General features: G+C 36.5%; 1 protein-coding gene across 1 annotated transcript in view; it reads right to left on the bottom strand.

Annotated features, from left to right (window-relative positions):
* PLXNA4 (plexin A4) overlaps positions 1–13,200 on the bottom strand; it is a 925,294-nt gene that overhangs the window by 21,802 nt on the left and 890,292 nt on the right. The window contains exons 28-29 of the mRNA XM_089676880.1: positions 12,614–12,804; positions 5,835–6,004 (exon numbers count right to left, since the gene is read on the bottom strand). Of these exons, the coding sequence (XP_089533006.1) occupies positions 5,835–6,004; positions 12,614–12,804 (361 nt within the window). The remainder of the gene's footprint in view (positions 1–5,834; positions 6,005–12,613; positions 12,805–13,200) is intronic.

Here is a 13,200-nt window from a genome sequence, read left to right as displayed (position 1 = left end):
TAATGTAAACATGTCTGCCACAATATCGCAGTACCGATATAAGTCGCTGATCGCCGCCATTACTAGTATAAAAATACATAAATAAATTCTGATATATGTACCATAGTTTGTAGATGCTATAATTTTTGTGCAAACTAATCAATATACACTTACTGGGATTTTTTTTAACAAAAATATGTAGCAGAAAACATTTGGCCTAAACTTATGAAGATTTGATTTTTAAATTTTTTTTGGGATATATTTTATTGTTTGTTTTTCAAAATTGTCGGTCTTTTTTTGTTTATAACGCAAAAAGTAAAAACCGCTGAGGTGATCAAATACCACCAAAAGAAAGCTCTATTTGTGTGGAAAAAGGGACATACATTTAATTTATGTGTAGCATTGCAGCGCAATTGTCATTTAAAGTAATGCAGCGCCATATCGCAAAAAATGGCCTGGTCAGGGGGGGGGGGGGGGTAAATGTTTCAGAGGGCAAGTGGTAATATTAAAAATAAAAATGGCAGTTAGGATCATAAAAAAATTAAAATGTAATTGAACACTCTGACAACAGATGACCACATTTGAACCAAATAACTCAATTCAGAATATGAATGAATTTTTCCTACATTCTGAAATATTCTTATGTGTTTATATTCTAACTACTTCAGAATGTTTTCCCAGTTGTACCCAAATGTTGCTCTGTAGTGCCTTTCAGTGAAACTACACAGATGGGTTTTCTTGCCCCAATATACTCATTTTAGTGTTGGCCTGGAACCATAATATCAGATTTCACATTCAATGGAAAATCATGGCTCTCCATCATAATCAATTGTGATTTAAGGGGTGTGTGTAAATAGTGGCAATTAGTATTAGTGGTATTAGTGGTTTCATGCTGGTGCTTACAATGAATGATATTGGAGCAGGGCAGTGAAACACAGATGATATATGTGCTAAAGTATGCCCTTTTTATATTTTATAAATACATTCCTCCTGCATTTCTGACATACCATCTCACAAAATACATGATACTGTTCTGATGTTGGTCCTGCACTGGGTGCAGAGTATATAGAATGACAAATCCTATTGTATAATGGTGTGACAAAAATAGAAAAAAAAATGTATTTGAATAAAATGAGTATAAAAGTTTGCGTCAGCAGGCTTGTGTTCACATCAGAATCACTTATTTCCCCCATATAAGTCAACAGGAATGCAAAAGCACCTTTTGATTTACTCTAAATGATCTCAGAAGCTTCTCAAACTGATGTAAAATGCAGAGTGCTGCATTTGTTCATTGGTGCTAGGCTTAAAGAGCACCAAAGGAAAGAGCTATTCATTTAGTAAATGAATGTGTTAAGCACCCTCCACTAATGAATGGTGTCTAAAAGTAGAAAACTAAAGTAAAAAAATCTGCTATCTTTCTTGAAGCAAAAATGCATTTATCAACTGGCTTTATTCGGTCAAGCCATGCAAAAGTGATATGGGGAATATGCTGATCTATAACAACAGGAAATCACCTTATTTGAGGCAGATCAATTAAAGGAAGATTTGTGATTGGTAAGGGTTACCATATTTTGCAAAGCATCAATGTTTTAGGCACTGCCTAATTCAATAATCAACAATGTTTTCACGTAAAAAAAAAAAGTATAATTTCTTAAGGTTCAGCTACCTGAGTGATTTTAGCAGAGCTACTTAATTAATGAAAATTGTTTATTACTCATCTCTGTCTCTAATGCAATCAGTATAAAATGAACAGTAGCACAGAACAGCAACTGATTGCACATGGTGGGGCAATACTGCAATCATAGGCGATTAACTGCTTTCTTCTAAGGTGTAACTCATCTTACAATGTTCAACTGCTTGTCAGATTATGACCACTTTTCCAGCAGATCAAGCACATTTGTGTTCATTTATTAGCATGGCTGGAAATCTCTTAAACTAGCAGTTAAATGATTAGTAAACATTTAATATAGGTTATGTCCATCCACTCTAACAATATATATATATAAGTTAACCACCCAGCTATGCTTCACAATACCAAACGAGCCCTGTACCTATATGTTATAGTCCAATATAAATCATTTGAATGATGATTGCTCTCCTTACCCTCTACTGTACATATTACTGGCAGTAGAACATTGGGACTGTGGGATTCGTCCTGTCCCCTATGACAATGAGCCGGATCAGGACACAGCAGTGACACATATACACAGCCTGGGCACCAATAAGTGTCTGACTAATGAAGCATTAGCATATTATTAACATTATCTGCGCTTTTAATCTCAAACTGATTGCAGCCACTCAGACTAAATGAGCAGGAGGTTTATTTAAAGGGGATGAGGGAGGGGAGAGAGGAAATGAAGAAATTATCTCCTTGCAATCAGATTAAATTAACTTTGAGTCACTTCTTATAGACCTTCACATCAATGAGCCTACAATACAGGCTTCAGTAAGCCCTTGATCATAGAGGAAAATACACTGTCATTCTCAATCACTAGCTCTATGGAAGTATGTGACACAGCAAAATATAGATCTCGCATATCTGAATATTAACTAACAATTCTCGACTCGAGCCTCACCTCATATTGATATTAAACACTTGTTAAAAACATATTTTATTACAGTTGTAACATAGTTATCATGCTTCCAGAAAACAGCACAAATAAAAACAGTTATACAAAGTAAACTTTTAATAACACACATGCAGAGGAAAAGAAGTAAACATTTTAACATCAACAAGCAAACGCACACTGCATTATGCATGACACTTTTTAGAATCCCAACATGCCTCCACATGCTTGTGAAGACAATGTGCAAAACTGGTAGTGTGGAAAGCACTGTGTGCAAAGGCTGGAGACTGAAAAATTCTGAGACTGAAGAGTCCATACGGAGCTCTAGTGTGGCTGAGCTCCCTCCCTGCAACTTGCTGAGGAGTTTTGTAGCAGGGTGGGCAGAGTCTTCATTGATAGTAGTTTCCCGTCAGGTCTGCTCCCCTTGTGACTGACAGCTGACAATAGGCACATTGACAGTGGGTAGTGGGTGGATCCATAGCCAATTGAAATCTTGTTGTAAGCTATAGAATCCACCTGCCAGCTGTCAATCACAAGGAGAGGACCAATTTAAAGGGAACTAGTGTCTCAGCTTCCCTATCAGGCTCTATCAGCATTACTGGTTGCAAGCAGGCTATTGGCTGTGAAGCCAACAGTGCCCTTAACAACTGGTGACAACTGGGGAGGGTAGAAAGTAGCGACATGCAAGCTCACTGCTCTGCTACACAGCATATGGAGACAGGCACTCTGCCTGTCTTTGTGCTCCAACTTGGAGCTAGTCTTACCTTCAGTTTCATTATCTATGAACTGGAAGACATTATTTTTGAATTTGGTACAGTAATTGTGACACTAGTAAGAACTATTTAATCTGCCACACATGTCAGTAAAGCTACCAAAACTGGCAGCAAGGAATTCTGAATCTGGCACGGGACTTTTTAAAGGGCCATACTGCCAGAATAATGTCATTAGGGCTTGATTGAATCCCCCCCAGCAATTCCTAAATCATTAGAATCTGCACTGCAGCATATCTATAGTTAAGTGTTGACACCCTTACCACCATGCAAGAAAAACATTTACAGTTCAAGTAGGTGAATTACAACTATTTACACCGGTTAATTTATAATAATTTATAATAATTGAATTTACTATAACTTCAAAGATTACAATCAAGTCAGTGGCAGTATATTTTAAGGAGGATAGTCTCAGAACCTATATCTATTACACTTCCTATTAAAGGGAAAGGAAATGCAGAAGCTTCAAGTAGTAACTACACTTTTGTTGAGAAAAAAACAATCCCCTCTGGGTGATCAATGTACATAGCAAGGATTTTACCAAACTTTATTGCAAGTTTCTACCTGTTTCTGCGCTGAAAAAAGCTGTTTGCTCTTCAGTGTCTTTTGGATACCGATTTTTAATGGGAGGGACTTCTTCATTATTGTGAGGAAATAATGAGGAAAGCTGAAGTCCCTGCATATCTTTAGAAGTCATTAACTCTTTAGAAGCATCTCACCAAAACCTATATTTTTGTTGCAGGGAATGCCTAAAATCTGACTTTTATCTTAGACCAGTGAGCTAATCACACAAGCTGGAAATGACATTTTGGAAGCATCCAACTGTGTACAGAATTCCTCCAGGTTGTCATATTGCATTTAATTTTACAGAAAATTACAGTAGCTACAGAATGAAAAGGAAATCTAAGTTTTAACAACATTAAATTATGATATGTCTTGTGCCACAATTGCATATGCTATATTATTATTTTTTCATTTGATATATTTCTTCCCACAAAAGCAGATTTACCTTTTGAGGGCTTCATGGGTTGCAACTGCTTCCATGACCTAAGACAGGATATGCAAACCTAAACTGAAACTAGCCATGAGGGTGATCTTAAGACCGATTTTCAGCATACAAGTTACCTAGTTTTCTCTGACTTTGTAACCTGTTTCATTGACCGGCCTTCCCCAGAACAGTCTGCTATCATATGCTCACAGTTACCATGGACCTGCCCTCTATAATTATGTATTTTGTAGTATAGGAACATAATCTACTATACAGTAAAACATATCTTACTTACTGATACTTTAGGGTAATGCAGAGGGTTCTTATTTTTTGTGAGAATGGATGTTAGTGTTCTTAAACCAAGTTCATAAACTTTTCCAATCATAGAAGACAAACAAACAGATTATTATACCCTACATTCTCATTTTAAATCAAGCATGTATTGTGTCCACATGGATGGACAATTTTCTTTTAATGAAATCAGTGTTTCTTGGTGTTCAGGCCTCAATTCTGCAAGATATTGGCAAAAATAGGTGTATTATTAGAAATATTGGTTCTATCACCCTAAAAGGTAAATGTTGGTCCCCAGGAATTTATTTAGTTTTAGTGTAAGGTTAAGGTATGGTAAAGAGTTAGGAGTTGTGGTAGGGTTACTAGATTAATTTATTCAGGTTGTACTTAGGATCAATTTTAATTGTGTTAAGAAATTAGAGCATGAAATGTGTATATTAGAGTTAGGTTAAGGGTTACGTTTAGATTAAGTGCCAAAAATTAATTTCTTAACACTTACATTTGGGTGTTAAATATTAATTAGGTTTAGGTCACATTTTCAGATGGGTTAGAGTACTGTTAAGTGTCAGGGTTAGGATTAAAGTGTATTTTCCATTTTTTGCATCCAAAATTGGAATAACACTTACTTTACATGCATTACATTTTCTTATTAACATACCGTAACTTAAACAAATGCTGCTTAAATTGTCACTTGCTGTTTTCTGAAAAGTCCAAAACTGAAGGTTTCTTCTGCTATGCAGATGTGACAGGGGGAGGGGGATCCAAGGTTTACCATAATTAGCCCTGTCTGTAAAGTTCTGGCAGATCTCATTGTCAATTGTAAACTAGATTAGAACACTGTCAGTCCTAACAAAGTGATAAAGATATAGAAGCTTGATTTCTCATTGAAAACTTAGTTTGCTGCTCTTTGTTGGTGTGGATGGATTGATTTCCCCTCTTTTTAAAATTTCAAAGTACCTGGCAGTTTGTCCAAAGCCTGTTCCAAACACCTAGAAAGTTAAGATTTTTTGTTAATCTGTTTAGTGATGCTATGTGAATGGGAACACATAACAAACATTTGGTGGGGTTTTCTCAAATTTGACTGCAAAGTTGGAACTAAACTTTAAGAGCAGCCATGAAAATGTAGGAAAAAAATTGCTTCTTGTTTTTACACTGAAAGATAAGTTAATGTCCTTACAAATTAAATTATGCTGTACAACATAAGAAAGACTTTTCTGTTGTGAGAGGCAGAAAACGTACCAGTTGCTTTTCCAGGTGTGTCGAACATGGGGATCATGAATATTGTGCTTGTCTGCTTGCTCATCCAGGAAATCAAACATATATTTGATGGCTAAGGGAAGAGCACTACCTCGATGTGCTGTGCTGAATATAGTCTCAAACAAGTCATCTACAAATTTCTGTAATGTGCCCTGCATCAAAAACAACGCATTGTGAAAATATTATCAAATACATCACATAAGTCAACCATTTCAGATACTGAAATAAAAGCAAATACAATTTTAATGAATATTATCTTTTTTCTTAGTTATATTTTCCTGAATTAAAACAGTAACATTAAGTGACCAGTAAATGGACAGTGTACAAGGCACTCTAGATGGACAATGTATTGCAGAGTCAGAGAAGTACAAAATTACCGCTAAAAGGCTTTGCATTGTGGTAGGATATCAACAGCCTTGGATGAAACAAACCCAACTATGGGAGAAAATGCAAACTGCATGCTGACTAACGCTAGGTTCACACCTAAGCGTTTTCTGCAGCGTTTTGCAGAAATATACTACAGTCCATTTAACACGATTTCCTATGGGACAAGTTCACATTGCCGTGTTTTCACCCGGAGTGTTTTTTGGAAAGGGCCAGGGACTTTTTTAAATGCAAAAAGTTGTGTTTTTGGTTCTATAGACTTCAATGGAAATATTGCAGAAAAGCATGTTGTGCATTTTTTTGCTGCATTTTTGCCACGTTTTTGATGCCTTTTTGTATGTGTTTTAAATCTGCCTAGCAACAAGAAAAAATAACAAAACACATCAAAAATGAGGCAAAAACGCACTGCAGAAATGGGTCAAACGCAAACTGCATAGGTGTGAACCTAGCCGAAGACTTCATGGTAGCACTGTTCATCACTGACTGACTGATACATCTCAACATCTACAAATTGAACGAGTTGCTGCTTTTGCTGTGGAATGCGTTTCTGCTGAGCTACTAAAAACTTCAATAACATTACCACTGTGACTGACTAAGCAAGTAGGGTTTAAAAAAGAAAATGTTACAGATATAAAGAGGGCCACTAAAAAGAATTTGCTTATGCAGGACTGGGTCAAGTATTTTAATCTCAAAACTTAAGTAACTATCTTGGGTAAACATATGGCTGTAGATATTGTCATCATCAGCATCAAGGCATTAAATTCTTTAGGAGTATTGTGGAAAGCACATTGAGAACAGAACGAACTTTGCCCAGTAGTAGACTCTAGCTCTCCTTGGTAAATATTACCTCTTCGCCTCCAGCCTGCCCATTGGACAATGAATGAGCAACATAACGTGTTCAAGGAGGCAGCAGTTACGATGAATAAGGAAGCAGTAATGCTAAACAGAAGAGTAAGAGAGAGGTCTTCCAGCCAAGCATAGGTGCGTAGATTAGAATTACAAATCCTTAGGTAAATAATAAACCAATGCTTATTAAAGATGTTTATTTAGCCGTTTGTCTATAGTTTCGCTTTAAATAAGCAACATTGGTTTGTGATTTTACATCTAGAGTACACATTTTTATATTGCTTCCTATGTTCAAGACTAAACCATTGTTCTGTTTTATATATATTTAGAAATGTATGTTATGGAGTGACAAAAAAACGAAAATGAAATTATGTGTTAAACAAAAATGTAATCAAATTGTTTTATGAAGATGAAAAATAATTTGGGCATAGTGAAGGCATGAATTTAATCAAAGCTGGATTTTGACAACACCTGCTTGTGTTACGCAAGTTTTAAGGATATGAATATTCTAGTCCTGAAAACACCTGCACTTAGTGAATCCTGTTTGCATAGAGTTCAGCAAGCAGCATGCATAACAGTATTTTTTGGATTACACTGGGAAATGTATTTAGGGATTGTAACGTCTTTTCTTCAAAATCATACTTAAACCAAACAATATACAGTTTCAGGCAAACAGTTAAATACACAGTTGTAATACAAATATGAATAGCTATACCTATCAAAGGATTCTTCGTTTCAACAAGCAAGCCTTGTGATTCACACAGTTTTGCCATACTGCATAGCTTGTCAGGTTACACCACTATTTACCATTTCAGCCCTGCAGCTTCCTGTTTCATCTACCTTTTTATCTGCTGGTCTGGAGTTCCATGTTAGGGGGCTTTTATACATAATATACTAATTTGCATAGAAGAGAAATAACTCACTTATGACAAATATGTACATTTATGAAGTACACCCAGGAGATAAGAAAAGAATGTGTGCAAAACCAAAAAGACCATAAGGCTTTTTTCCAACTTTTAATACTGACAATTCTTTGTGGGAAGAACAGAGATCAGAAGCTTCAAACTGCCTCCTATGTTTGGGGGATACACTTGCATGCCCATAGTTTACAGATAACAAATATTTTTTTTTTCATTATCTTCAAATGTAGCACTTTTTATGACCACCCCCACAGATCAACCATTTCAAGGAGAATGTTTGAAAGTGTAGTGATATACCTACAGGCAATCATTTTCTATTATTCCTTTAATTATTTATTTTAAATATACTTAGCAACTATAAACATCTCTTAAATTAATGGCTAGTAAAGTCATTATGGGTCTCAGCTTCACACAGATATCAGGCCATCACTAAACATCACAACATACAAATATACAGTATGTCAAAAACACCCTCATACTGGTATATAGCATGGTGTTTATTTGTTTTGAGTGCAAAATTTGAGGGCTAAATTTTTTAAGGCAGTCTTAGAGTAAGATACTATACTTGCCCTTTCTACCTTACGGGGAGATCCAACAACCATAAGTTCTTCTGGTGACATCTTTCATCAAAAAGTAAGGGGATCAGCACATTGGATCAGAGCCTTTGTTTATTATAATCCACCACTTTGTTGTAGATCCAAAGGGGTGATTTAGCCATTATGGGTGCCACTCATGATGTGAATCTCCTTTTTTATTACTATCTGTTTAAAATATTTACCAGCGCTTTGATCAGACAGTCCTCCAATACTTCAATATTTCGCAGCTGTGTGCTGCAAGGTAAGCAGATTGCTGAAGGAATTTCAATAAACTGAATCTGGTAACTTTAGTCTAGACCAGGGGTGGGCAAACTTTTTGACTTGAGGGCCGCAATGAGTTCATATATTGGACCCGGGGGCCGGATCAAGAGTAGATGAATGATGTGTATGTGTCATCCATAATAAGTATAGTAATATTCCCCCATAGTTAGCATAATAATTATTCCCCCATATAGTAATTCATCCCCCATAGTAATTCATCCCCCATATAGTAATTCATCCCCCATATAGTAATTCATCCCCCATAGTAATTCATCCCCCATATAGTAATTCATCCCCCATATAGTAATTCATCCCCCATAGTAATTCATCCCCCATATAGTAATTCATCCCCCATAGTAATTCATCCCCATATCGTAATTCATCCCCCATATAGTAATTCATCCCCCATAGTAATTCATCCCCCATATAGTAATTCATCCCCCATAGTAATTCATCCCCCATATAGTAATTCATCCCCCATAGTAATTCATCCCCCATATAGTAATTCATCCCCCATAGTAACTCATCCCCCATATAGTAATTCATCCCCCATAGTAATTCATCCCCCATATAGTAATTCATCCCCCATAGTAATTCATCCCCCATATAGTAATTCATCCCCCCTATAGTAATTCATTCCCCATATTAATTCATCCCTCATATAGTATTTCATCCCCCACAGTACTATTCCCCCCCAAGTAGTAAGCCAAGTCCCCCCTGTGTCAATTCACTTACCTTTGCTCCGCGCGTTCCTCTCGCCGTGTTCCCGCGCCGTTCCGGTCTTCAGGGCGGACTGTGAGAGGAGCCTAGCTCCCCTCACGTTCCTCACGCTGCCCCGCCTACACACATTCTGACAGCCAATGTTTGCCACGCTCCACGGGCCGGATTAAAAGGTCCGCTGGGCCGTATACGGCCCGCGGGCCGTAGTTTGCCCATTGCTGGTCTAGACTGATATTATTTTTGGGTTGGCACCTGCTGATGAGACTCCAATGGAGAGTTTTCCCTCGCATTTCCCAGACCAAGAGAGGCTATTTATTTGCACAGACACTGTACTGTATAACTGAAGTAGTACACACAGATATGTTTATATTTCTATAATGGGTATACAGCAGGTCCTGTTTGATAAACTGTCATTCCTATCTCTCTCATTCTAAGCCTTAGCAGTTTTAGATTATTATATGCTATTTGTTGATTTTAATATCCATCTTCTGACTCCCAGTTCTTGTCCACATCACAATCCAAGTCTTTTTTGGTGAATTATTTATCTTTTCATTATCATATGCTCAGTAGTTCCATTGAGCTATATATGTCTGTCAAGGTTCTCATGTACCCAGGTCATGTATAGCTAGCAGTAGTAGTAGTAATAGTAGCTGTTATGATGAAGATGTTTTGTGGCTTTTGTGGCTTATTCCTGGCTTCTTCAGTTCTGATAAATGTCAGAAACATACCCCAGTATTTGTATCAATACAATTAGCACCGGCACCTTAATCCAGTCACTATGGAATATGTCATGGCAGATGCTGATTGTCCAAGAACAGGATGAGAAATGTGAAAGTTGTGAGACGACCCTGCTATAGTTACATAATCCCATCCTTGGTGTTGAAATGTCTGCATATTAAATACAATTTTAATCATTCCGATCAGCTGACTTTTAGATATATAATTGTTACCAAATTGCTGAGTTAGAGATGGTAAAACTGCATTATTTGTGGAAGACAGATGCTGCCAAAGGCTCTCACCCTTTTTTAAGGATGTTTTTTCCAGATTGATGTGATGACTTCTTTCACATCTCTTTTAAACCAGTTGCCATCACTGTCCAAAATATGCACCTCACTGTCCTCAAAAGAAGGTTCTTTTTTCACAAGATGCAGGAAAACTGCTGAGTCTTGATCTGTAAGATTTGCTCTCCTCTGCTTGGCCATTTGCCTGTTAAAGGGATGTTTGTCTTTGCTAGAGCTGTTTTTTCACCTACTTTATATTATTGCTGAGTGTTTTGGTGGTGTTGTTGTTTTTGTTTTTTTTTTAACGTCAGTGGATATATTCTGTAATTTCTGGTTCTTTAACTAAGCATTTACTCCTGGAATCGCTAAATAACAAGCAAAGTAACTTGATATTTGCAGTGCAGTGCAGTCACCCACTGAAATCATTTTAGTTACATAATATCATTTTTAATATTATACTGCACTATCACTCTATCCCCCACCAATCTGCCAGCATATATATATATATATATATATATATATATATATATATATATATATGGTGCAGAGTTGTTCCACGTTACAACATTAAAGAAATATATATGTGGTATAACCAACTCTATGCAAGCTTACAGCACAGATAAACCCTGAGGAATTCAAATTGATGTAACCTATAGGGCAGAGTCTGTGGAGTGACAACAAATTGGAAACTGGAAGTGGGCTGGGCTGGGATGTGATCTGAGTGAGATACAGTGTTCTTCACTTTGCTGCTAACATATACTGAGTGATTTTTACAGTTATAGTGCACCAATTTTGTAAATGCTTATGTGTGTGCATGTATTAAAAGTCTTAATTTTTTTTTAATGAAAAACATTATACTGTAGTCTTGTCTTGTATATTTGCCTTATGGGACAATGATGTCATTCTAAATGCAATAAAGACCTTATAGTGACACATTCCTCTAAGTACTAAAGCAGATTTTTGACCCTGTATAATGTGTGAGGTCCACCATAATGGGTAGGACTGTGTCCAATAATTGGAGCACTGCTTTACTTTGGTTACTACAGCAGATATTCACACTTTGAAGAAAGACGTTTTTGCACTGTGAAGAAAATCTTATTTGCATAGGTCTGTGATGCACACAAAGCACCCATTATAAGATTTATATTAGAGCACTTTATAAAATAAGTTTGCTTGCACTTTATGGGCCCGTTCACACTAGAACCTGGTATAGGAAAAGCACATTCTGTGCAGGGTTCTCGCATCACACGTGAGCGTGCTGCCCTTGCGAGATTTGCATGGGTGACATTGTTAATAGTAACCCAAAGGCATCTCGTAATCTCAGCATGTTTGCAGCCACCAAACTGCAAGGTACCGCACATGGTACCTCGTTCTGGTATGTTTGGCAGCCCATTGGATTGAATAGGCTGTCACAACCAGAACGCACAGAAAAGCACGTGTCCTAGTGTGAACTGGACCTTAAACATTTATATATGTTATGTATCATGTTATCACTATCTGTGCTGCAAGCTTATCTGAATAAGACCTAGAGTTGGTCTATAACACATATATGAATTTATGTAATCTTGTACAGTCGGAAAGCACAGCACTATTTTTAGTTTATTTTAATTCTAGTAATACATATAACTGATCACTCTATTTCATATCATCTCATGTAGGGGAGTGATATCAAAGAGAGTGATCAGTTGTATGTGTTACTAAAGTGCGCTACTCAGCTATCACAGTAATCCAGAAGAAGTGGAGAAAAACAACTAAATAAGTGGACCGATTTATATATGTTTTAATATTTGTAATTGAGGTGATCCTACTTATGGTATTTGCACCTATGAATTTATTTAAATCAATCAAATCATTTTGATGTATTTCAATTTTTAGTTAAACAAAATGTTGCATTTTATATATAATCTCCAAGATTTGTGTGCATATACTGTATATTGTTTGAGTGCTAAGTCCTACATTTTATTTTTTTGTTTTTCTGTTTACTACAAAAAAAGCCACATAAGCAAATATAAACTCCTGTGTTTCTGACATACCTTAGTAGCTAGTAATCTTGTCAAATAGATTTCTGACACCATTTTACTTCCTCTGTCCCCTTCTTTCTGGTCTCCATGTTCATGGTTTTTCACTAAATGCCACACTTTGACTCCACTCTCTAAATCTGGTGTTATCATGGGTGTGCGAGAACGAAGACTGTCCGGACTTCCAGTGTATTTGATCATATTCTCTGTAAAAAACAATAACAAATATAACTTTAAAATGAGATGCTAAATTCACTTTAAAATATAGAGCTTGTCTGAGCTAATTTAGCAGGCAGTGCAAACAGCAAGAGTGACATACAAAGATCATTGCACCCAGAATATAATTTCCTGTATTCAAACCAGTTATGGATTGTAATTATTGGCTATGGGTTAGAATACTTTACATACAAGTCTCTGTGCTATTAAATAAGCCAGTCAGACAGTATTAAGATCCCTGATGATAACAGTAACCCATATTAACCAATCAGAAATCTTTTGCTGTTTCAACTACAAAGTAGAAGTAATCAAGAGTAATCGAGATGTAGTCCAGAGGTGAGCCGAACGTAAGCAAAAAAAGGTGAAGATAAATTGTGTTGTCGTTA

This window comes from Staurois parvus, unplaced genomic scaffold (genome assembly GCF_062004578.1).
Source record: "Staurois parvus isolate SC_StPar_1 unplaced genomic scaffold, SC_StPar_1.0 ptg000175l, whole genome shotgun sequence".
Lineage (NCBI taxonomy): Eukaryota > Metazoa > Chordata > Amphibia > Anura > Ranidae > Staurois > Staurois parvus.
The sequence above is the reverse complement of the archived record's forward strand: the minus strand, read 5'-3'. Positions and strand labels throughout refer to the sequence as shown.